General features: G+C 53.6%; 8 protein-coding genes across 8 annotated transcripts; 5 read left to right on the top strand and 3 right to left on the bottom strand.

Annotated features, from left to right (window-relative positions):
• Nucleotides 1–315: 315 nt before the first annotated feature.
• BDZ99DRAFT_514424 (uncharacterized protein) lies at nt 316–3,772 on the bottom strand (the record flags this gene model as incomplete). The annotated part of the gene is made up of 6 exons (XM_033724874.1): nt 316–1,034; nt 1,086–1,678; nt 1,730–3,008; nt 3,051–3,191; nt 3,244–3,546; nt 3,616–3,772. The coding sequence occupies 6 exons, from the start codon at nt 3,770–3,772 to the stop codon at nt 316–318; spliced, it is 3,192 nt and encodes a 1,063-aa protein (XP_033582745.1).
• A 630-nt stretch (nt 3,773–4,402) lies between these two features.
• Nucleotides 4,403–5,752, top strand: BDZ99DRAFT_457737 (ATP12-domain-containing protein; the record flags this gene model as incomplete). Its single annotated transcript, XM_033718755.1, has 2 exons — nt 4,403–4,811; nt 4,860–5,752. Coding segments are annotated over exons 1-2 (1,011 nt in total), but the record flags the coding sequence as incomplete, so codon positions are not given.
• A 439-nt stretch (nt 5,753–6,191) lies between these two features.
• On the top strand, nt 6,192–10,788 carry BDZ99DRAFT_432518 (oxysterol binding protein 1). The gene is made up of 6 exons (XM_033717339.1): nt 6,192–6,427; nt 6,546–7,831; nt 7,885–8,220; nt 8,275–9,290; nt 9,339–9,692; nt 9,749–10,788. The coding sequence occupies exons 1-6, from the start codon at nt 6,420–6,422 to the stop codon at nt 10,550–10,552; spliced, it is 3,804 nt and encodes a 1,267-aa protein (XP_033582747.1). The 5' UTR covers nt 6,192–6,419; the 3' UTR covers nt 10,553–10,788.
• Nucleotides 10,789–10,879: 91 nt separating this feature from the next.
• Nucleotides 10,880–14,227, top strand: BDZ99DRAFT_432522 (SacI domain-containing protein). The gene is made up of 3 exons (XM_033717340.1): nt 10,880–11,197; nt 11,285–12,081; nt 12,132–14,227. Exons 1-3 carry the CDS (start codon nt 10,999–11,001, stop codon nt 14,088–14,090), a joined length of 2,955 nt encoding a protein of 984 aa, XP_033582748.1. The 5' UTR covers nt 10,880–10,998; the 3' UTR covers nt 14,091–14,227.
• Nucleotides 14,228–14,490: 263 nt separating this feature from the next.
• On the top strand, nt 14,491–15,340 carry BDZ99DRAFT_432524 (uncharacterized protein). Its single transcript, XM_033717341.1, has 2 exons — nt 14,491–14,654; nt 14,705–15,340. The coding sequence occupies exons 1-2, from the start codon at nt 14,588–14,590 to the stop codon at nt 14,995–14,997; spliced, it is 360 nt and encodes a 119-aa protein (XP_033582749.1). The 5' UTR covers nt 14,491–14,587; the 3' UTR covers nt 14,998–15,340.
• Nucleotides 14,904–17,093, bottom strand: BDZ99DRAFT_122224 (uncharacterized protein). The gene has a single exon (XM_033712536.1). It carries the CDS (start codon nt 16,902–16,904, stop codon nt 15,114–15,116), a length of 1,791 nt encoding a protein of 596 aa, XP_033582750.1. The 5' UTR covers nt 16,905–17,093; the 3' UTR covers nt 14,904–15,113.
• Nucleotides 17,094–19,548: 2,455 nt separating this feature from the next.
• Nucleotides 19,549–20,263, top strand: BDZ99DRAFT_457742 (uncharacterized protein). The gene has a single exon (XM_033718756.1). The coding sequence runs from the start codon at nt 19,754–19,756 to the stop codon at nt 20,027–20,029; it is 276 nt and encodes a 91-aa protein (XP_033582751.1). The 5' UTR covers nt 19,549–19,753; the 3' UTR covers nt 20,030–20,263.
• Nucleotides 20,264–20,312: 49 nt separating this feature from the next.
• Nucleotides 20,313–21,943, bottom strand: BDZ99DRAFT_432531 (O-methyltransferase). The gene is made up of 5 exons (XM_033717342.1): nt 21,731–21,943; nt 21,531–21,660; nt 21,352–21,475; nt 20,856–21,301; nt 20,313–20,802 (listed from the first exon to the last, which is right to left on the bottom strand). The coding sequence occupies exons 1-5, from the start codon at nt 21,911–21,913 to the stop codon at nt 20,492–20,494; spliced, it is 1,194 nt and encodes a 397-aa protein (XP_033582752.1). The 5' UTR covers nt 21,914–21,943; the 3' UTR covers nt 20,313–20,491.
• Nucleotides 21,944–23,776: the final 1,833 nt, after the last annotated feature.

Consider the following 23,776-nt stretch of genomic DNA (forward strand, 5'->3'; position numbering starts at 1 on the left):
AAGTGGTATATCAGCCATCCCAAACCCTCCAAAACCAACCCCCACCACCAGCAACACAACCACCAACGCCCCCCCCCCCCAAATTTTGGAACCTTTCCATTTTCAACCTCCCGCTTTCCACAATGATAACAGGGGAAAATGTTGCTAAGAACGCTCACTTGAAAACTCACAATATCCACCCTACCATCCCACCTCAGAAAACCCAGAGGAACTCATCCGTTTTTAGCTAGAAATAGTAGATTCCAGAAATCAGATTTCCAAGTCGCATACACCCACCCACACCCTCCTCTCCTCTTTTTCAGTCGCTGGCGTAACTCACCCCCCGCCCGAGTTCCCTCCCTCCATCCCGCCCCCAGGTCCCTGCGAACCGCCCACATACCCCGAGCTGCCATCGTAGTACAACATCTCATGCGGCAGGTACTCGAGCCAAGGCATCATATCGTCCCCAAGCGCGCTCATATCGATGTCCTGGCTCTGGATCATCATGTCGCCAAAGGGCACCTGTGCTGAGCCATCGAAGCTGCCGCCGATGTCGAACTGGTTATACTGCGACGAGGGCGAGAAGTCTTGTGTAGGTGACTGGTTAGGGTTGAGGGTAGGCGTACGATTAGGTGGGATGAAGGGGGAGACGCCCGCAGTGATGCGGCCGGGAGAGGCGGTGGAGTAGGGCGAGTGAAGGTTGAGGAGGAGATCGGCGTCTGAGACGAGGACGGGGTCGGCGGAGGGCATGTTGTGGTATGTTGAGGGTGGCGGCATGGTGGTGATTCCAGACGGGTTATGCGCGTATGATTGCGGTGGGGCGCTGGTCTGGAAGCTGGGTGATGGAGGCGGAAGGCCGTGTTCGTACTTGATGCGCTGGTTGGATTTTGGTTGAGCAGATGTGTTCTGCGGGGTGGATAGTATCGAGGCAATGGATGGTGCGGCAGCTTCAGACGTGTGCCGGCCATTCGTTTCGCGACTGGTGTCCGTGGGATACAGGACAGCAAGGCTCGTACTTGGAGAGTTCATGGTGCCAGTGAGAGACCATCCAATGGCTACGAAACTGATTAGTCTCAACAAAATGTGATTGGCATGAAGCAACAAACCTTGGTTCATCATGGGCGAAGCTGGCCCACTAATGGTTTGACCGCTTGGCTTGTGCCGCAAAGCAGAAGCCACCCTTGCTTGTGCCACGTCGCTGACCCCTTGGGCTGTGAGATATGTTCCCCAAGACAGTTTCCTCCGCCATCCAGGAGACGTGAAGGCGGGCTCAGGTCGCGGGAGCTCTAGAGCGCTCTCCATCTCTTCTCTAGTGTATAAAAGGGGATCTCCGACCCCTTTGGCCTTCTGGTCAAGTACTGTCAGTATATACTTTACACCAGCCCAGTATGTTTCCAGTGATTTGAGGGCCCTGTAACACCTTTGGTAGTTCTGGTTCGCTGCCGAGGCTAGCAATGTATGCTTTGCTGCCTGGTTCTTGTCTATAGAAGTGTCCAGTAGATGGGTCATCCTGTCGCCGTTGGACTGAGAGAACATTTGTTTATCGAGCTTCTGTTGGTCAACAGGGGTCTTCGTCAAGACCCCAGAATCATGGCTTTGGTGAGATCCCGGGGTGGAAGGTCTTGAGTGCGGATTCGAAGAGGCTGAATGCAGCGCGGTCTCTCTTAGAAAGGCACAAGCTGCGACATAGATAGGTTGACTGTCTCAGATGTCAGCAACTGCACCTACACTACCGGAGAGCTTTACGTACCTCGTGAATGGATTACCAAGTGCCGACTTTGAATCTATCAGCTCTGCAAATGATAAAATGTCTGCGATAGTCTTTGCTGAGGACATGGATAATTCTCTGCTGTTGGGTAACAATTGCTGAATGCTCCCTTCGAAGGTCTTGAGTAATGTCGGTTGATGGAGAAGAACAATAAGAGTGTGGAACCAGAAATGAAGAAGAACGAAGTTCGTTCCTTGGTTGACCTTGACGTAGTGCTGGAAGTTGACGGCGTTGAAATGAAGCCTTGGCGAGAGCCCTTGATAGATATCGGTCAAATGGTTCTCCATAGCAGCTAGCTGCGCAAGAACATCCTGCGTGACATGAGACACTTCCTTGATGCTGTTTAGCAGATCTGTTACACGCCCGTACAGGTGGATTATTCGGATCAAGGCTGGGAACGGAACAGGCCAAGCAGTCACTGGATCGGCCTCATCGAGCGATGGGAAAGAGATTTCAATGTCCCGGTCGCGCAGAGTCACGGGCCGTCCAGTGCCAGACGAGATGACACGATCCAGGAAGAAGATTGACCAAAAGGTGTCTACTCGCTCACGCTCAACCGCCCGCTGCTCTTCGATGGCGGATTCGTCTACACTCTTCTCAAATGGTAGGAGCGGCGGAGTTCTCTCCTGTGATGGCTCATGCTTCCCGTTTGTAGGCGCAGTCTTCACAGTCTTAGGCGTGGGGCCGGAACGGCCTTCATATCTCAGGCCTTCTAGTGTCTGCATTCCAAGATCCTGTGCCATGCGAATTGCAATCCCCAAGTACATCCAGAGTCCACTGTCGCGACTCGCACCAAACTCATCGTATGCGAGTAGAAGGGCCGCTTGCACCACAGCAACGCTGGGACACGGGAAGGTGTCAGGAATTGCTGATTTAGCTCGTTGTGCAAATGCCTGCCCGTGCTCTGAAGGATGGACACTGGGGACTTTTCGAAGCTCTGCCTCCGTCTCTGGCTCTGGACTGCCAGTCAACATGGGGTGAGTGGAAAACCGGGCAGCCAATGCGCACACAGCGTCGACTAGGATTGCATCGACTTGCTTTTCTTCCAGATCACGCAAGAAGCGGTCTCGCTGCAAGAAAGGAAAACTGCACCCAAGATGCGTGAAGAAAGTTTTGCACAAATGGGTGATCAAAGGGCTTGGTGACATTGCCGAGGTGTCGTACACTGGGATCTCAATGGGCGTACGAGCCTCCGGCACTTGGACAGGCGAATACTGGCCGTGAGAAGGCTGCACTCCTGGAGAGGACTCAAGAGCTGATTCTTTTATAAGTTTAGTTGATGTTGCAAGAAGCATAGCCTTACCTTCAGACGAGGTGTGCCCAGTACCTTGGCGTTTCCCTCGGACCTTTACCACCATCTGTTTGAAGCCAGGCATGATGGCAGTAGGTCCAAAGTAACGGAAGTATGGCATTCGGTTGCGAGTGCTCAGACTCAAACCAGCGCCTGAGACAGAGTCAGTGGTGATCTTCGCGAGACAGTGGGGATGCCAATTTACCGGCATCTTCCTCGAGCTTTCCGCCGTTGCTGGGTCTTGAATTGTCGGACGGCCTCGCTTTCGAGGAGTCAATAGACCGCTTATGCGATGTTGATGGGCGAGAGTCCTGCGGCGACTGGGCAGGCAGTTTGTGTTTGCGGGGCTGCGAGGATATCGTGGTATGTGAAGCGTCCCCCATCAACGTCTTCTTGGTCACATCTTTGCTGTCTTCCGACACAGGGCTGAAGGGAGCGTCGCCTTCGGGCCCATAGCCACCGCACTCGTGCTTGTTCTGCGTACAGGTCCCACACACCGGGCGTTCGCCTGGAGGCACGGTTAGCAGTGTTCCTCCCCGTCCCCACGGACTGCCCCCGACGCGAGCATGCAACTAACCGGAACATCGCGTCTTCCTCCGCCGACACGTCAAGCAGGCAGAGTTGATCCTGCGTCTCTTCGCGTAGGGCCCGTCATGGTTCGTCACGAAGCGGATGGGCTTCGGCTTGGCAGGCGAGGCATTGGACGCGGTGGTGGCGACGGTGCTGTGATTCATGAAAAAGGCCGGCCGGGTGCCTGTGGAGATGCGCGACAGACTCAAGACACCATTGGGCTGCGGGTTGGGCTCCTGGGGGTGCTGCTGCGCTCCAAGATGAGGTTGCCGAGGCCGCAAGAATGGGGACTTCGAGATGGCGGCTCAGGGTGCACGATGCGGTTTCGTCGGGGTCAAAGGGGCGCGAGCCGTCTGGGCGGGCTTTTGGTGGGAGAGGGTGCAGCTTGGGGCCTCGCGGTCATGGTCCCCGCTGGGCGTCGAGGTGAGCGAGCGGTGCAGCGGGTGTGACAGGCGCAAAAAGCTGGGGTCGGGAACACGAGAGCGGAGAGCGGCCTGCAGCACCAGCGCGTGCCCCTTTAGCCGGTCCTACGCATGAAACGTGCGAATCGCGGAGAGGAAGTGTCATTTCTGGCGCCACGAGCGCTCTAGGAGCCTCGCTGCGTGCCCGGAATAGTCGCAGGCCAATTGGCAGCCATGGGGCTCCCTCGGGCGCTGTTGAGCGCAGGCTGAGGAGCGCAGGCTGAGCACACAGGCAGACGGATGGATGCTTTTTCTTACGAGATCGGCACCAACCCCAGCTTTTGTCATCCGTTAGCTGCGATCGGGCCCAGCTCTGCCGTTTGCCTTTGCGCGAGGTCCCTCTGAGGTCCACCCATCCGGAGCTTCTATCAACGACCACATCGAAACCACCTGCGACGCCACCCGGCCAACCTCACCCATTCTACGGCCATGGAGACTCTGCGGTCTCTGTCCTCCCTCGGGCGACTTTCCTCGCGCCGAATTCCCGCAAGACGAACACATCTGCCCATCGTGCAATGTCTGCATACATCACCGCCACGTCCTGCCAACCCGCTCCCACATCCCGTAGTCTCCGGTGCTCCCCCGGACCCTCCAGTCTCAGACGTAGACGAGCGAGTAGCGCGGAAAAAGCGGCAGGTTGAGCTGCTCAAGAGGGCTCAGGAGCTCCGGGCGAGTCCTTCCAAGTCGAAGGGCGGTCTGCTGAAGCGGTTCTGGAAGGATGTCAGTGTGAAAGAGACCCCAGGTAAGCTCGGAGCCCTGAGCAAGGAGAGTGTACATCTAATTGCGCTAGATGGCCATCAGGTTTTCCTCGATACCCGGCCTGTGCGGACACCCACGAAAGATATCCTCACCGTTCCCCACGGCAAACACCACCTCGCCGCCGCCATAGCCCTCGAATGGGACCTGCTGGTGAGCATACAGCAAGCGCTCAAGACACACAACATCCCGATGACGTCTCTGGCATCACGTGCTTTGGACATACAGGCGGCGGATGCTGACGAAAAGAGCTCGGTGAGGAATGACATTGTCAAGATGATGATGCGCTATCTCGCCACCGACACGCTGCTGTGCTGGGCGCCGGAGAAGAACATTCACGACGCGCCCCAACTGGAGGAGCGGGCGGGCACAGAAACGCTGCGCAAACTGCAAATCCGGGTAGCCAAGCCCATCATTGCGCATCTCACGACAAAAGTATGGCCGGGCGTGGAGATCACGCCAATTACCCAGGAGGACAGCATTCTGCCCCTCCCGCAGCCTGACATGACCAAGGATGTCATTCGCGGGTGGCTGTCCGGACTGCCAGCGTACGAGCTGGCCGGTCTCGAGCGCGCCGTCCTGGCTAGCAAGAGTCTGCTCGTCGGAGTGCGGCTACTTGTCGAGTGGAGCGAACATCTGAGCCATCTACGGGATGAGGCTGCTGGAGATCGCTTCGGCATTGAGGAAGCGGCCGAAGCAGCGAGTCTGGAGGTTCGCTGGCAGACAGGCATGTGGGGGGAAGTCGAGGACACTCACGACGTCGAGAAGGAGGACATGCGCAGACAGCTCGGAAGCGTCATCCTGCTTGTCAGCGGGGACAGTCGGCAGTAGAGCTCGACTCGACGTATGACGGCATGAAAAAATGCCAAGATGTAAAAAAATGTAATATACAGAACTACCCATGCCAACTGAGGGGCTCCGTGACGGTTTTGGCATTGTCACTGCGATATAACCTTGTACATGACATAACATCCTAGCGTGGTATAACCTTACAGCGGGATCATCTTACAACGTGATATAACATATTAGCAACTGATCGTTTTGGCAGACTTGATGCTCTGCCTAGTCCACTCAGGCAGTGGCAGGTGTTCACCCACCAAATGTCTGTCACCCGAATTTTGCTCCATCCATCGAGTCCCCGCACGCATACGGACAATGGTGTAAGCAAGCTTTTATCGTAGTATCGCAGCATCGCAGCGGCGCGAGGCCGAACTTCGCGAAGCACCTACGCATTGTGGCATTATTCCCGCCATGTTTATGCATAATTATCCCAGGCCGCCGCTGCACGCACCTCCATTTGTCGAGGACAGGTGAACAAGGTTTGCCATGCTGCCACACTACCGCTAACTCCCCTAACGGCCTGGCGGTTTCGTCACCCAGGTGGCCGTGCCGTCTCGAAACCCCGCGTCCATTTGTTGGAGCGCATCCAGCTCTATTCCTAAGCAGCACGCTTTTGCTCCCCGAAATGCCGCACAAAGACTGAGTCTGCGCCGTTTTGGATCTGTTGTGCACCAACCCTCATTGCTATCTCAAATCTCACCGCGCGCCGCATCCCCGCAGTCCGTCCTTCACGACTCACCACACAACACTAGAAATGGACGGGTAAGTAGCTGCCACGGCCATGAATGACTCTAGCGACACCACCGCACAGTAGGGGCTCTGCTCTTGTGATCCATGAGCCTGGAATCTGAAGCTCACGCAGAGACTGACAATGCTGCAGGCACAAGCGGTCCAAGTCGGCCAGCGTGAAGCATCTTCTCTCCCGCGTTTCTTCCAAGCCCGACGTCACCGACCTGCCAGAAAACAGTACTTCCCATACTTCGGCGGCAGCCTCGACGACCTCTCTCAGCTCCCAGCAGTCTTCGCTACCTGTCCGGGGCCCTTCTAGCCACATTAGACACCCATCGCGTCCCGGTCACCGACCGCATCTCTCTACGACAATGTCCAACGCCGGAGGGCTGTCCGACAGCTTGGCGCCAGCCTCTCCGAGCCATGGCACGTCTCCTGCCTCGCCGACTACCAAGGGAACCTCGATCGAACAATCCGTCAAGATGTTCAGGGTCTTTGAAGCGTTGCGCAACGGTGATACTGGTGCTATATCCAAGGCCATGAGGGAGCAGGCAGTCCCAGCTGCAGATCCAGACAAGAGCGCGTCGTCAATTGCCCTGTCATCCACCGGTCGTCTGGAAGGGACATCAATATTACACCTGGCTATACAATGTGCTGAAATGCCAGTCATTGAATTTGTCCTCTCGAACTCAACACCAGGATCTGACGGACCTATCGATATCAATGGGAGGGACAAGGACGGCAATACCCCCCTGCATCTTGCCGCAACTCTCGGTCGAGCGCCTGTTGTTCGTACGCTGTTAGATCAGCCCGGTATTAACGATTCTGTCTCGAATTACCTAGGTCAGACGCCTCTAGACCTCGCGCGCACCCCGGAGATATTCCAGCTCCTGCAGCTTGCGAGATCCATCTTTGTTGACACCAACGTGAAGAAAATTCAGAGTCTAGTAGCGGCGGGCGATTTGACCGCCTTGGAGAAATTATTCCAGGACCCTAGAATTCGCAGCACAATAGACGTCAATGGCGGCGAGCTTACGACTGACCCTGTAACACTTGAATCTGGCGGAACCCTCTTACACGAAGCAGCGCGAAGGAGAGATATCAAGCTCATTCAAATGCTTTTGCTCAACGGCGCCGATCCCTTCAGGCGAGACAGGAAAGGGAAACTCCCGCAAGAAGTTACCAAAGATGACAGGACACGAGCAATCCTAAAGCGATCACCCGCAGCACATGCAGCGCAACGAGGGATCCAAGAAAAGACAATTCTTGGCAGCTCAGCTGCACAAGCCGGCTCAAGTGGCGCGGAAAATCCCTTGGGTAGTAAAGACGGTCGCGAAATGAAAGGATACCTCAAGAAGTGGACGAATTACACCAGTGGGTACAAGTTGCGGTGGTTCGTACTCGAAGATGGTGTGCTTAGCTACTACAAACATCAAGGTAAATCAATAAATCTTGGTCGTCAATTGCCCTCAATTGCTTACATGTGATAGATGATGCTGGGTCTGCTTGCCGAGGAGCCATAAATATGAAAATTGCTAAGCTATACATGGATCCTCAAGACAAACAGCGCTTTGAGATTCACGGGAAGTCCTCTGTTAAATACCATCTCAAAGCCAATCACCAGGTAGAAGCAAAGCGCTGGTATTGGGCACTGAACAATGCCATTCGGTGGAGCAAAGATGAGGCTCAAGAGGAAGAAAAGCGTCAAACTCGCGAGGTGGAAGCACTCAAGCAAGCCAAAATAGAACAATTCGAAAAGCGACCCGCCGGCGAAGGAGACTCTTTGAGCATTCATTCCAGAGCTGCACCCAAAAGCTTCGCTCCTTGTAGGTTGCCCTCCTTACTTCTTCGTCATGCCTTCAACTCACACTATTTCTCAGCGGCCGGATCACTTAGTGTGCCATTTGCCATTGGTAGCACATCGAGAACCGGTGCAAGCACTGTAGACGATGACGACTATCCTCCTAGCAATTATGAACTCAGTTACTCTGGTGGAGATCTTGCCAAGTTGCAAAGCCACCTCGGCACTGCTACAGCAGAGGGAGAGGACGACGATGACGATGACTATGGAGACGGCAGTAGTAGTCACGAGGTGCAACCGGCAAGCAAGGACGCCTTTAATATCACCGCCCAGTCTGCAAAACTACAGCTTGATTTGTTAGGGCAGGTGTCTGCGGCCCTCGTTGCAGAAAGAACACGAAATCCCACAATGCAAATATCAGACCCAACGGCGGTACAAGCTCTCACATCGTATGAGTCCGCGGTTGGAAATCTTAAGGCCCTTGTTGGGGATCTTTTGCGGATTGCTCGAGATCGCGACGCCTATTGGCAGTATAGACTTGATCGAGAAGCCAACGTTCGCCGGATGTGGGAAGAGAGCATGGCCCGGGTCGTGCAAGAACAAGAAGAACTCGAAAGCCGTATTGGTCTATCCGAGCTGAAGCGGAGGAAGACCAAAGCCGCTCTCCGCGAAGCTCTCGAAGGATATGAAATGAACGAGTCTCGTCCACTAAGTAGGGACGGAGAAAAGGATGAATTTGCTGAGGCTGAGGAAACACCTACCAGGGAGCCGGAAGACTTCCTGCGACCTAGGGGTACTAACAGGGGCGCTAGCAGTGCTGTTCGACGAAAGTCTACCTTTGTCGACTTGGGAGAGCTGTCCGACTCTGACGCCGACTCTGACGAATTCTTTGATGCAGTGGATGCGGGTGAAATAGAAGTCGTTGAGATGCCGATCTCAAGCCCTGGTATCGGAGCTATAGAGATGCCACCATCCACTGAGGAGTTGTTCGACGATAAAATGGCGCAGATATCGACTGCTTGGAGGGGCTATGAGGATGGTCCTCGGCAGAAGCTAGCGATGGATGCAGATGACAGGCCCAAGATAAGTCTTTGGGTATGTCTCGATGCCTTTTATCGATTAGCCACGATCTAACTCTCACAGGGTATCCTTAAATCCATGATTGGTAAAGACATGACCAAAATGACTTTACCTGTCTCCTTCAATGAGCCTACTTCTCTGCTCCAGCGTGTTGCTGAGGACATGGAATATACCGACCTGCTCGACACAGCGGCTGAACGGATGGACTCGACCGAGAGACTCGTATATGTTGCTGCGTTCGCGGCTAGCGAATACGCTTCAACAATCGCCCGAGTCGCGAAGCCCTTCAATCCTCTTCTTGGAGAGACATACGAGTATGCCCGGCCTGATAAGGGGTATCGTTTCTTCATTGAGCAAGTCAGTCACCATCCGCCGGTTGGTGCTGCCTATGCTGAATCGAAAAAATGGGACTACTACGTAAGTTAACTGTGTCTTCACTCTCTTTAAGTAGGCACTGCTGATACAATATAAAGGGCGAATCCGCTGTGAAATCCAAGTTTTATGGCAAATCGTTCGACATCAACCCACTTGGAACATGGTTTTTGAATCTCCGACCAACTTCTGGTGGATCTGAGCTCTACACATGGAAAAAGGTCACCTCTTCGGTGGTAGGCATCATCACCGGAAACCCAACCGTCGACAACTACGGCCTGATGGAGGTCAAGAATTGGAACACAGGCGAAGTCTGCCAACTTGACTTCAAAGCCCGGGGTTGGAAAGCCTCCTCCGCTTACCAGGTCCACGGCAAAGTCATGACTGCGGACGGCAAACCCCGCTGGAGCATCGGCGGCCGCTGGAACGACAAGATCTACGCCCGCCTCACCCCCGGCTACGAAGACAGCGTGGTCCACCCGAACACCTCGGGCTTGAAACCCGCCGAGGAGAACAAGGCTTTCCTAGTGTGGGAATGCCATGGACGGCCGGCCGGCATCCCGTTCAATTTGACCCCATTCTGCGTTACGCTCAACGACGTGCCAGACAAGCTCCGCCCCATTCTCGCGCCCACTGATACCCGACTCCGCCCAGACCAGCGTGCGATGGAGGACGGCGAGTACGACCTCGCTGCCTCGGAGAAGAACCGTGTCGAGGAGAAGCAGCGTGCGAGAAGGCGAGAGCGAGAGGCGAGGGGGGAGGAGTTTGTTCCGCGGTGGTTCTCGAAAGAGAGGTGCGAGACGACAGGGGAGGAGTACTGGGCCTTTAATGGAGAGTACTGGACCACGAGACATGAGGTTTCGGATAAGGGGGGGAAGTGGGAGGGATTAGAGGATATTTTCTGAAGAGATAGAAGGGTGAAGGGGAATTGTATATCAGAATGGAAGGGAAAGTGGGGAGATGTATGTGCTAGAGTTTGAGTAATGGAAAACTTATTCCTTTCTTGATATTCTCACATGGCCAGATGTTTTGACTTGGGCCATTGTTGGACTAATTTCACGATTGTTCTAATGTCGCTCACTTCTAGGATTGAAAGTCCGAGGCTGTGTAAATTTCACTGCGAGATTAAGTTTGACAATACGTAAATCCATTGAAATATAGGAACATAAATCCCAATCTTCCTGCACAAAAGAAACAAAAAGAGTCCGCACCTCCAGCCCCACCAAGTCACGACCTGAACATCGACGTCATCTGGCCATCAACACCAACGCCGCGCCTCACCAAAGCTTATAGATATACCCACCGGCCCGCTCCTAATTGAAAACCCCGCGATGATCCAGCAACCCTAACCATGCCCGCCCTCGTCCGCAAACTCCTCGTCTTCGCCGCCGTCGACGGCCTGATCCTGCAGCCCGCCCCGCCGCGGAACCACCCCCCCGCGACCCAGCAGGCCATCAAGATCGACTACAAGGGCAACATCGCGCCGCTGCTCAAGGACCGGCGCGAGACGGACACGACGGCCGTCTCGCTGGAGGCGCATGGCATCGTTGGTGAGCAAAGCCCGAAGCCCGCATCCCACAGCTTCAGTAATCTAGATTATAGAATGCGGAAATGGCTGACGCATGCGTTGTTTTCAGGGCTGTTGAAGGTTGCGTCGTCGACGTTCCTGATCTCGATCTGCGGCCGCGAGCAAGTCGCCCAGGTCCGCGGGAAGCCGATCTATGTGATTACAGATGTGGCGCTCATCCCGCTGTCGTCGCAGCAAGAGGCGGATAAGGCTATTGTGGCGGCGAGAGAGCATTTGAAGCGGCACGCCAAAGCGGGCGAAGCGGGCACAGAGGAGGATAACGAGAGCGACGATGATGAGAGCAGGAGTATCACTGGGGACTCGTTGGACGATGAGGCAGCGCCGCCCGTGCATGAGGAAGTGAAGGATGCGGTGACGGGACAGCGGGGGCTGTTGGAGCGGAAAACGAGTGTGGTGGAGGATGTGATCGGGAAGAAGGGGGTCTATGGGCGATTTGCGGATAAGTGGTTCTCGAAGCGCGGGTGGAGTGCTGAGGGACGGCGGATGCAGGGGATGAGTTCTGAGGAGGATGTATCGACAAAGAAGGCGCAGACACCGCCGAATGTGGAGTTGACGCTAGAAGAGTCAGAAGAGGCGGCTAAAGGCCCTGTCAATCCTGAGGATGCGCCGGAAGGGGTCAAAGAGGAGGTTGAGGCGCCAGTGAGCCCGGAGGAGATTCCAAAGGTGTTGGCGCAGCCGGTGGATAGCTCGACGGTGGAGCTGTTGCCGAAGATCTTAAGAACGACGAAGCTGTATTTTAGCTCAAGGAGCTTCTTCTTTTCGTATGATTATGATGTTTCGAGGAGTCTAGGACGGCAGCAGGGGGTGGGGTCTAGTCTGCCGCTTTTCAAACAGTTTGATCCTCTTGTGAGTAGAGATATTCTAAACTTGAGACATTGGCTGACTCCATGGCGTAGTTCTTTTGGAACCGCCATATAATGAGCCCGCTAATAGACGCTGGGCAGTATACGTTTGTCCTCCCACTGATGCAGGGATTCGTCGGTCAACGAGCTTTCACGGTTGACATTTCAGGAGACTCGTCAAAGAGCGCTGTAGTTGACTCTGCTTCAAAACCAGAAGATGTTATTGCTGCACAGCCGGAGGCAGATTCTCTGGGAACATCTCCTGATACAGGTGGTAAACCACCAGCGACCGAAGAACCAGGAAAGAAAGACTTCCTGCTCACTATAATATCACGACGCTCTATCAAGCGTGCTGGTCTGCGTTATCTTCGGCGAGGTGTCGATGATGAAGGCAATGCTGCCAATAGCGTGGAAACCGAACAGATACTCTCCAGGCCGACTTGGAATTCCACTCAAGACAAGATCTACTCGTTCACGCAATATCGAGGTTCCATTCCACTCTTCTTTTCGCAGTCTCCTTACAGCCTCAAACCCCTACCCATGTTCTTTGGGTCCCCAGAAACTAATGCCGCTGCCTTCAAATTACACTTCTCCACCCTCGCCTCTCGATACGGTAGCATTTACTGTGCATCTCTAGTCGACAAACACGGAACCGAATCTAAGATCGGCGAAGCGTTTGAAAAGCACGCAGGGGAGCTCAACTCAGCCGGTGGAATAGACGGCAAAGGAACTCAACTCGGGTTCGAATGGTTCGATTTCCACAACGTCTGCCGCGGGATGCGTTTCGAGAATGTCTCCCTCCTCATCGACACCCTCGGCCCCTTCCTCACGACCTCCGGCTTCACAGTCATCTCCAACGACAAGCCCATCCAGACCCAAACCGGCGTCCTCCGCACAAACTGCATGGACTGCCTTGACCGCACCAACGTCGTACAGTCGGCCTGCGCGCGCACCGCCCTCGAATCCCAACTAGCATCGCACTCCCCATCCATCCACATAGACCTCCACACCGACCCCTCGACCGCCTGGTTCAACACCCTCTGGGCCGACAACGGCGACGCCATCAGCAAACAGTACGCTGGTACCGCTGCCCTGAAAGGCGACTTCACACGCACCCGCAAGCGCGGCGTCGCGGGCGCCCTCGCCGACTTCGGCCTCACCCTCAACCGCTACTACAACAATATCGTCAACGACTACTTTGCGCAGGCCCTCATCGACTACCTCCTCGGCCGCGCGACCGACTCGATCTTCGCGGAGTTCGAAGCTGATATGAAGAGCGCTGATTACGCGGTCGACTTGCGCAAAGTGCGGCAGGCAGCCATTGAGCGCTGCGCTGGCATCGTGATTGAAGACCCGGAGGAAGATCTCGTCGCGGGCTGGGCGCTCAGCTGTCCCAGTGCCGCGAATTCGCTGAAGACGGCGCGGTTTGAGGAGGCGGTGCTGCTGCTGACGGACCAAGCACTCTACTTCTGTCGGCTGGACTGGGGCACGGAGAAAGTCGCGGCGTTCGAGCGGATAGCGCTGGACCAGCTGGACGCCGTCAGTCGGGGCGTGTATATCACGAGTACGCTGGCGAAGCGGCATGTGGACGAGGCCAAGAACGTGGGCTTTGTGCTCAGGTATCGCGCGGAGCTTGGCAAAGAGTTGGTGCGGGTGAACACGAGGAGTTTGGATAGTGGGGTGCAAGAAACGACGGCGAAGGGAAAGGAGGAGGGCAGGTTCCTGGCGTTCAAGGCGCTGCCGCCCAAGAGTAGCTTTGGGGGTGGGGACGGGGCAGACGAGGCGGTGAGTGAGGGGGAGGTGGTAAAGTTGATTTGTGAGGAGATTGTAGCTGTTGCTAATAAGGCGAGGAAGGGTGAGAAAGGGGCAGTGGAGGGAGAGAGAGAGGAGGGGCAGGGAGTAAAGCCATTGGTAGAGGAGGAAAAGGATGTTATTAGTCTGGTAGATGCGAAGAAGAGCACTGGGTATTTGGAACAGCTGGGATACTCGCTCAAGAAGTTTGTGTGGGCGTAGATAAATATACTGCAGTACTAGGATATGAGTTAGGCAAAGCACCCTTTCGACTGTCTTTTGCCTTGTTGCATTTCAAAAAGGCACGAATTCCGGATGGCGCCATGCGCCTCTGTTTTCAGCTATTTACTCAAATCTATAAATACAGTGTAGAATACGGAGACCCTGCAACACGCTGGAAAAGAGTTCAAGTCGTAGGTCGAAAAGGCAAATAAACCTCGGGGAGGGTGTTTAGGACGAAGAGACGTCGTTCGCGGCCCCTGCCAGGATCACCGATGCACCTCGTGTCCCACCAAACACCACAGCATTCCCTGCTCAACCGACGTCATCGTTCACGAACCCTGGCAGCGAGCATACATAAGAGCTCCCGCGAGGTCTGGAGCAGACTGCTAACTGCACAGAACTCATACACTCACACCTACTACATCAGTATACCACCATTGTATATCTCAAATAAACTAGCACAACTTCAGCAACTCGACCATATCATATCAGCCAAAATGTCCTCCAAAGAAAACCAAACCCAGCCCGAGCCTCAAGAAGAGGAGGAGCAGAAGGGGTCTGGAGGTATGCGACCATATCTCTATCCTTCACACGGCATCTAACTCATATACTAGGCTTCCTTGCCCCCCTGCTCGATCCCGTTGGCAAAGGTCTTGAAACCGGGCTCAAACCCATCGGCGTACCGTTAGGCTATGTGACCAAGCCGCTCGGCGACGCTGTAGGCGGCATCACCAAGCCCGCCCTAGGCCCGCTGGCAGGGTCTCACGACGAGAAGGCCGAGCCCCTGGGCGGCGGCAACAAGGACAGTTATGAGAGTAAAAAGGAGAGCATTGGCGGCAAGTTGCAGGATGGCGAGAACCCGCTGGGTTTGGATCAGACTGGGAGGTGGGGGTTCGCGGATGAGTAGATGGGCGATCACTTAACGTTCATCTTGACTAAGTTGGAGTTTGGCTTTCTGTATCAATAACTTATGGTGCGTTTAAATGTGTGGTGAAAATCCTGGGGCCACAACAATGATGAGCTCTACATTTTATCAAACACATTCGTTCCCGACCATCCCTCAACTGGATTCCCATGCGTGCGGCCCAGCAACCCTTCCATCTCTTCATCCTCCATATCCTCTCGTAAGCTCTCGAGTAGCACGCTTGCCTCTGCCTCTGCGCCGTGCATGAGATCGAAGCTTTCCTCGCTTTCGCTCCTCCCGCTACTACTCATGTCGATGCCGCCATCCCACCAACGGGCTTGTTCGCCAACCCAATCGATTCCGCCACCACCACCCGTGTGTGGCCGTCTTATGACTTCTTTTTCTTCTAGAGCGAGAGCAGGGAAGACTGATTTCGGAGGGAGGATGGTTCGACGATGCCATTCGCCGACGAACATGCCCTCTGGGTCGACCTCGTTGCGGATGCGGAGGTATGCCTGTAGATCGTCTCCGTACATGGAATCCAGCACCTCGTATGAGATTTGCGACGTGAAATTCTTCGCCCAATGCGGCCGGCCACCCATTTCACGCATTAGCCACTCGAAGGCCTCGTAGTAGCGCGCTAGACATGGCGGATCCTGGCCGTAGGGGCGGTAGAGGGTGGCGTTGAGGTAGAGCGTAGGGCCATCCTTGACTGTATTATCAAGGTAGGGCCGCGGGTCTGCAGACGTGGTATCTGAGACGCGGACTTCGATGGGTGAATGCACCCAGAGGCCTTTCGGGCTGAAGGGAATACCGGATCCTTCTTGGTCGCCGTGCAACCAGTCGGTAAGACGCGTGAGAGCTTCGGGGCCCTTGTGCAGGGGTAATGCCCACTCATTGACGAATTGCGAGTAAAGACAGTTCATGAGGAGACCAGTCCGCAGTTCTTCAACTGCAGAGATTGTGAAACCATCCTTGAAGCCGTACTGCATGCCGAAAACAAACCACTCGACCCACGGTAGTAGTCGAGGGACGTATTGGGAAGCCCACAACAGTATATGGTAGGTGTGGTAGCCCACACCGCCTCCGTACCAGTTATATGCGGGTGCTCGCGGTGGTTTTGTCGTCTTCTCGGCTCGCCAAACGATTGCTCTCTTCATGTACGGCATCCACCAGACCCGGGTATATTCTTTCTGAGTCCAAAGATCTTGCTCCCAATCGCGCAGTACGGTAGAGGTAGGCAGAATCGTCTGTACCCATTCAATATCAGAGGCATCGATCATCTCGAACTCCACTTCCACCACAATCCCTAGCGCACCCAGACTAACCAACGCAGCTCTAAATATCTCTTCATTTTGCTCCTTAGAACACTTAACGCTCTGTCCATTAGCCATGACAATCCTCAAGCTCTTTACAGACTGCGCTAGTAAGCCATGCCGCGTCGAACTCCCATGCGTAGCCGTGGCAATAGCGCCAGCAATCGACTGCTCGTCTATGCTCCCTAGGTTCCGCATCGTGAGCCCATGCTTTTTCGCACTCAAATTCAAGTTGTGTAGCCGCATGCCCGCCTGCACCAGCAGCGTCTTCTTGCTCTTGTCCACCTTCAGCACACTCGCAAAGTCGTCCAGATTGACCATCCACGCGCTCGTGCAGGTCAAGTCGGACGGCGAGTGCGCGCATCCCACGACGACTATCCGCCGCCGCATGCGCCGCGCCAGCGTCACGATCTTTTGTATCTCGGGCAGCGTCTGCGGCCGGATGTAGAGCTCCGGGCGCGAGTGGAAGGTTCGCGCCCACGTGTGGTGGATGTAGGTCTGCGAGGCGCGGAAGGGGACGGTCGTGTCGAGCTTCTCGAGCTCGATGGCCATGCGCGAGGCCATGCTGACTGGGGATACTGGGGTGAGGTCCATACCAGCGGGTCGTTCTTGGTGGGTCGTCCTTTGGTGGCGGGAGTGCCTCTGGGATCTTGCGTTGTAGAGGATTCCAGCGCGCAAGTCGTGAAGTGGAAAATCAGATGACTGGAATCGCAACAGCGCGGATTCGTAGCCAGAGCCGCCTGATGGAAGACATAACCGCGCCGAGAGTGGTGACGTTTGAAGGAGAGAAGAACGCGGCCCGATGGTGAGCTGTTTGGGCGTACTAAAACATACCTAGGCATTTAGTCAGCACGGTTGATACAAAGGTATGTAACTAACGTAGTCGGCAAGCAAGTGGGCCACCCCATCAAAACCGCAGAAAACGCGACGCGTTATACAACTACAACCTCAATGGTCACCCCACAACAGCAAGAAGGCCCCTTCGGAGAGGCTAGAATTGCCCTAGCTATCGATGCCCATAAGCAAGGCCATTTTACAAGTATCCGGTCTGCCGCAGCGACGTACGATGTACCCCGAACAACAGCCCGGCGACGCGCCCACGGTACCACGCCAAAACGCGGTTCTATTGCCCAGAATCGCCGTCTTACTCCAGCACAAGAAGAGAGCCTTAAGCAGTGGATTCTATCAATGGATCAACGCGGTAGGCCACCACGAATTGCGACTGTACGGCAGATGGCTGGCCTGCTAGCTACACAGCACCCAAACGCGCAACCAGTTGGCGAGCGATGGGTATACAACTTTATCAAGCGCCACAACGACCTACAATCCAAATGGAATCGCAAGTACGACTACCAGCGTGCTAAGTGCGAAGATCCTGTCGTTATTCGCGCCTGGTTTAAGCGCGTTCAAGACATTAAGATCCAATATGGCATTCTTGATGAAGATACCTGGAATTTTGATAAAACCTGCTTCCAGATAGGCATTATTGCAACTGCCGGAGTTGTTACAGGAACCGACAGGGCTGCCCGGCTTCGAACAATACAGTCAGGCAATCGAGAGTGGGTTACAATCATCGAGTGCATCAACGCGTTGGGGCTCGCGATTCCACCGCTCGTCATCTTCGACGCCGTAATGCACCAAGCTGCTTGGTACGAGGATGATACTATTCCACGCGACTGGTCAATTGGCGTCAGCGAGAATGGCCGGACAACAGATGAGATAGGCCTTACCTGGCTATCTCTATTCCATAAGCATACAAAGGATCGCACCGTTGGCACGCATCGGCTGCTTGTATTGGACGGCCACAACAGCCATATCAATGCCGAATTCGATCAGTATTGCTTGGATCACAACATTGTTCCAATCTGCATGCCGGCGCATTCGTCTCACCTGCTGCAGCCGCTTGATGTAGGCTGTTTCTCAGCACTTAAGCAGGCCTACGGACGCGGCGTTGAACAGATGATGGCCGGCGGCGTCAATCACATCGATAAACACGAATTCTTGCCATTGTACAAGCAGGCCAGGCAAATAGCGCTGCATCAAAACAATATACAGGCAGGCTTTGCAGGCACTGGCCTTGTTCCATACAATCCCGATCGCGTGCTGGCACAGCTGCACCCCGAATATCAGACGTCATCTCCCCATCGCCGTCCGCACTCGAATGCATCCTGGGCAGCTGAAACACTACACAATCTTACTGGATTAGAGCAGCAAACAGCCTTGTTAAGGCGCCATCTCAAGCGCCGTACGCATAGCCCACCAAGTCCAATAGAACAAGCCCTTGGCCAGCTTGTTAAGGGGTGCGAAATGGTGATGTCAAGCGCTGTGCTACTTGCAGCGGAAAATGAGAGGCTGCGCATGGAAAACCAACGCCAAAAAAAGGAAGAAGAAACAGCGGCGCATGTATATAGTTAGAGGCATGTGTACTTCAACTGAACATACGGCACGTACGTGCCCTAGACGGCAGGCAACTAGCTAGTAGATAGCTATATACAATACAATTGTTCGTTGTTGTGTGACTCAGATGCTTGCCGACTCCGTTACAACTTAACGTCCAATTGGACCTCCTTTCTGGACACATTCAATTGACTGAACTTTTTGATAAGTTAGGCTCTCAGAGAGCTCCTCTTAGCATCACTGCTAGAAAGAATCGAGTCGTTGAGGATTACGTATACGGTGTCCTTACAATATTCTATTCCCCATTCGCAGTACCCTAGGGCAGACAGGACCTCGGATAATGACGAGTCGGACCACTACACCTTTCCTTACTTCTCTATACCTCTCTAAACGCCTTTCACGTACCATGAATCGTGGGCCGGGATTAGGAGTTTTCCTGAGGGACATGACCCCATATCCTTCAACTTATCATGTTACAATGATCCAACCCGCTTCTCCACCTCTCCACGTCCTCATTCCCTTCGTACTACCCCCACAAGTCCTTAGGGTTCATTCACCTAGAAGTAACGAAGACGCGTAGACGACTTGTAGAAAAGAATGTTCTGGCTCGTCATCGCGCGTAATCTCTCAAAGACCGCGATTCCAGATTCCACCCCGGTCAATATCAGAGTTTGAGGCCAGCGAAAATGCTCCGGGTCCACCCGAATTATCCCCGCATGAGCCTACGCCTCCCAAACTATCCCCGAAACGAGGCGTAGGCCTCTGGACGCCCCCCAAGTAGGTGGCGGCGTATGACCGAATGCCCTCAAGCCTCGCGCTCACGACCAGGGTGCTCCCTGGCCGACTCGGCCTTCCTTCGGGACAAGTAGTATATTCGTTCTCTTTTGTTTTAGATGAAAGCATATAAGACTATCGTTGCTTGCTTCGTATCAGCTACCTCTTCTACACCATAGTCATCCAGTGTACAGAACATACCTAGTTATACTCGGCCCCATATAACACACATCACACAAGTTACTTGACAACATATCAATACAATAACAACAATGCCGGCCTCTATCCACCGAACGTCTGCAGACCGCCCATCCACATCCACCCAATCTTCCTTCACCAACCAACCCGAAAGCACGACTTCAGCTTCTTCTACAAAATCTGGACGGAATCCCCTCCTCAAAGCCCTCAAAGCACCCTTCCAGGGCTGGTCGACATCACTCCTAGCCGCCAAAGAGGATCTCGATGACGAGTACAACTTCGCTAGCGGAAGGAGACGGGGAGCGGATTACAACTTCCCTAGTGTAGGGAGGAGAGGGTCGGAGGAGTAGATGAGACTTTGATATAAGGAGTCAGAAGGATGGGATCGGGCGGATTGAAAGCGGGCTGGGGAACCACAGGCAGCTGTGACCTAGCATGCACACCTTCGCAAGTGTGTCTCACCAAGGAAATGAAGAGAGATCTGCGGTCATCGGAGGGGAAGAAGATGATACGACGGAATGATGTGCTCTATACCCATTTCTATACAGTAATACCACGACTGGGTTTTCCTCACATTCTTTCACGTGACACTCTTTACGCATCATGATGAGCACGATCGAGCTATTTGGAACAGCCACTGAGTCCTGTACTTCTAATCTAAGCGAGCGAAATGTTGACTTTGTCCAAAAGCATCGCTACATCGAGGAGTTACATCCTAGCCCATCCAGCGCATCTAATCCAATCACTTCGACTCACGCTAATCAACCTTCTCATTCTAACCCACTCCACCAAATCCCTTCTCCCATTGCAATTCACTTCAACTCACAAGCCACTACGCTCTCCCCTACTGCCCCATACGTCCACACTCCCAAAATCCTAAGCCCACATCCCTCCAGCAGGATGCGCCACTGCTCGCGCGTGCGCTCCATAGCGCCGAGACAGCACATCATAGTCATGTCCAGCTGCACCGCTTGCCAGGGGACGCCGGCGTCTGGGAGGACCATCTCATCGATCAAGAGAATGGAGCTAGAAGACATGGCGGCGGTAAGGTGGGACAAGATAGTAACAGAGGCGGCGTCGGGCCAGTCATGAAGGATGTTGCGGAGGTAGTAGTACTTGGCGCCTGTATTGTACGTTTAGAACTGGGGCTGAGAGAAGGGAAGGTCTGATACACACCTTTGATCGGCTGCGGCTTGAAGAAGTCATGCGCCATCAGTTCAACCCCATCGTGGGGGATCGCGCCAGCAAGCGTCTCAGGTATGTCCTGCAGGATCACGCGCCCGGGGATGGTGGGGTGGCGTGTCTTCAGGGCAATTACCTGGTCGCCGATCCCGCCGCCGACATCGACGAGGAGGACGTCTTTCTCGGTGATGGGCTGCTTGGCACACTCCTGTGCCAGTGGGTAGACATCCAGCCAGATCTTTCGGCCAGTGCGGTCATATGCTAGGTACTTTCCGAAGTAGGAGAGAGCGCTTGGGTTTCCTTGGGCCCAAGCGAAGACGGTGAGGTCAGTTTTGTAAGCGACTTGAAAGGGTGTGTCTTTGGGATCGGTGATATCTTGATACTTGCGAGAGGCAAGGAAGTCTGGAGCGGCTTGGAAAGCTTTGTTGAGGTTGTCGAAGCTGGGAGTTGGGTTAGTTGGCGTTAGGAGGAGAGGGAAAGTTGTATGTACTAATGGTGAGCACCAGCTTGAAACCCTTCTTCGGACATTGACTTGGTGATGTGGTTTGCGGTGAACGTATTGGCGCCAACTTCTTTGACCATGGAGAAGGCAGCGAGAAAGCGGAGGAGGCGGCCTAGAAAAGTGTGAGTAATTTTTATATCCATAGCCGTATAGGACGTTGGTCTAACCCAGGAGCACTGGAGAGGCACCCGTCTGCTTTGCGAGCTGAGAGACGGTCAAAGGGATAGGAGCGCTTTCAACGAGCGCCTCGAATAACTTCAAGTCCATAGCTACTCTAGCTATTGCAAGACGGAGGTTCTAGTGACTTGTTAGTAGTCATAGCTCGAAGAAATATATCCAAAAGCTGTATCAGAAAGGTGGTACCTACAGAATATATCGTTCTGTTCAGTGTATCGTGCGGCGATTCCACAGAGTACTGCAGCTCGCGGAGAGAGTCGAGAATCTTTCTTCTCTCGACATCATCGGCGGTGCCAGCAATCGTCTTCACCTCAGCAGCTAGCTTCTCCATTTTCTTCGCCTTTGAAGAGTGGAAGAAGGATAGGCAACTCATTTCGAACTTGATATCAGGAGTTGAAGGTCTTTGGACTTTTAATCGATTTATATCATAAAGTTTGAATGTATACGGAAACTGCTCCGTCGTGACGTGATGACCATTCTGGACGTATGTTTATATTCGGTCAAAGAATGTCGAAATAAGGACGCGCTAAATTGATTTACATTGACGGGTAGCGGAAAGGACGGTAAAATGTGCACAAGATCCTTGATCCTTCGCACGAACGCGAACCTTCCGAGGCCCCGCGCCAATGAGCCCACGTGGGTCCACGAGGCCTATTGCGGGACCGCCATATCTTGGTGATCCTTTCTGCTAGATAGTGGACGAGGCTCCCGGAAGGATTGATAATTGATGCGAGAGAACATGAGTGTGGACTGATTGATACGTCAAGAATGCATCAGATTACCGTGATCCTCGAGCTGGTTTCCTGATCAGGGGGAGAGGTTACTACCTAATTGGAGCGGTTGCATTTGTAGCGGTCGGTGACACCGTCTCACTCGAATTGCACTGTAATTCTTCCTATTTTGAAGAGTCGTAATAGTTTCGTGGACATTGAATTAGGGTCAGTTACCTCCATGCGTCGTCCCCTTCCTGATTCAGTGCGATCTTGTCAGCGTAAGGTGTTAGTGAATCGAAGATATAATTGAAAATTGTCTGTGATCATTGAGACATTCAGCAACGATAGGCGGAGTGAAAGTGATAATTAGGGCGTCCAGATGCTGTCATCGACAGGGTAGGGGTGTAGTGGAATCGGGTTCCTGTGTTGATCCTATGCACGCTGCCATTTCAGCTCCTGGACAGGGTTCAGAAACTCTAGATGCTACCTCATAGCTTGGTAGGCCTTGTGCTATAGAAAACAGCGGCAAATCGCTGGAGCTTGCCGAGTATACCTTGCCGGTGCTCCCCGGGATACACTAATGTTGAAATCATGTATAAGAAAGACTGGGCGAAGAACTTGAGTAGTTATAATCAAAATATTGGTAGACTTGATGAGGAATATAGGAACGGAGAGCTCGTATGTCTTCCACATCTCCAAGCAGATAAGAAACGACCGTCAGCGTATCATACCTACATGATGCAATCCATGACCTTCCTGATCCAATTAATGATGCGTTTCAAGGATCAGGAGTGGTGATAGCCGTATACCCGATCAACGCTGCCATGCACAGAAAGCTGTCGGAGCAACATCATCGCTGGACAACATTCAGGGGTCTGTGGAGGAGTGCAAATACGGTAACTTGCCGTCGGACTCGGACTCAGCTTTGCTGCAATTGGCGAATATAGCAAAAGGGCACATACACGGTCCGGTAGCTAAGACGTTTAGCATCTCCTCCGCACTCGCACGACATCCCATTCGGCATCTTTAGGTAGTTGTGAGAAATATCCTTGTGGAAACTGATGCTAAATCCAATCGTTTGATATGCATGCCAGTGGTCTTTTATCTTTGAAGCTTGATCGCAGTGTTTAGAGCGGAGCAGGCTGGGCTCTGAGGAAATTCAGAGGATGCCTCAGAGGTGGCTGAAGCCTGTGATGGAGAAAAGACGTTGATGCGGTGTAATTTTCGCGTTATTTCGACTTTTTAGAGACGGCCCGATGAATCCCTGCCGCCTCCTAGAGTTCCACCTTCTTCACTAACACAAACCGGCATGCGTACGCACTCATTGGAAAAGAATTATCTTCTGTATCTGAAACGTCCGATAGATGCTTCATGTTGAAATTGAACCACCATGGTTGAGCACTTTCCTCCGATGATATGGCAACGTTAGTGACTAGATTTCGATAACACATTGAAGCACCCCGAATAACGGCGACGTAGACCAATCGTAAGCGTTCGAATCCACTTCGATTTGCACTTTCGAG

This window comes from Mytilinidion resinicola (assembly GCF_010093595.1).
Source record: "Mytilinidion resinicola strain CBS 304.34 unplaced genomic scaffold BDZ99scaffold_2, whole genome shotgun sequence".
In the NCBI taxonomy this organism is placed as follows: domain Eukaryota; kingdom Fungi; phylum Ascomycota; class Dothideomycetes; order Mytilinidiales; family Mytilinidiaceae; genus Mytilinidion; species Mytilinidion resinicola.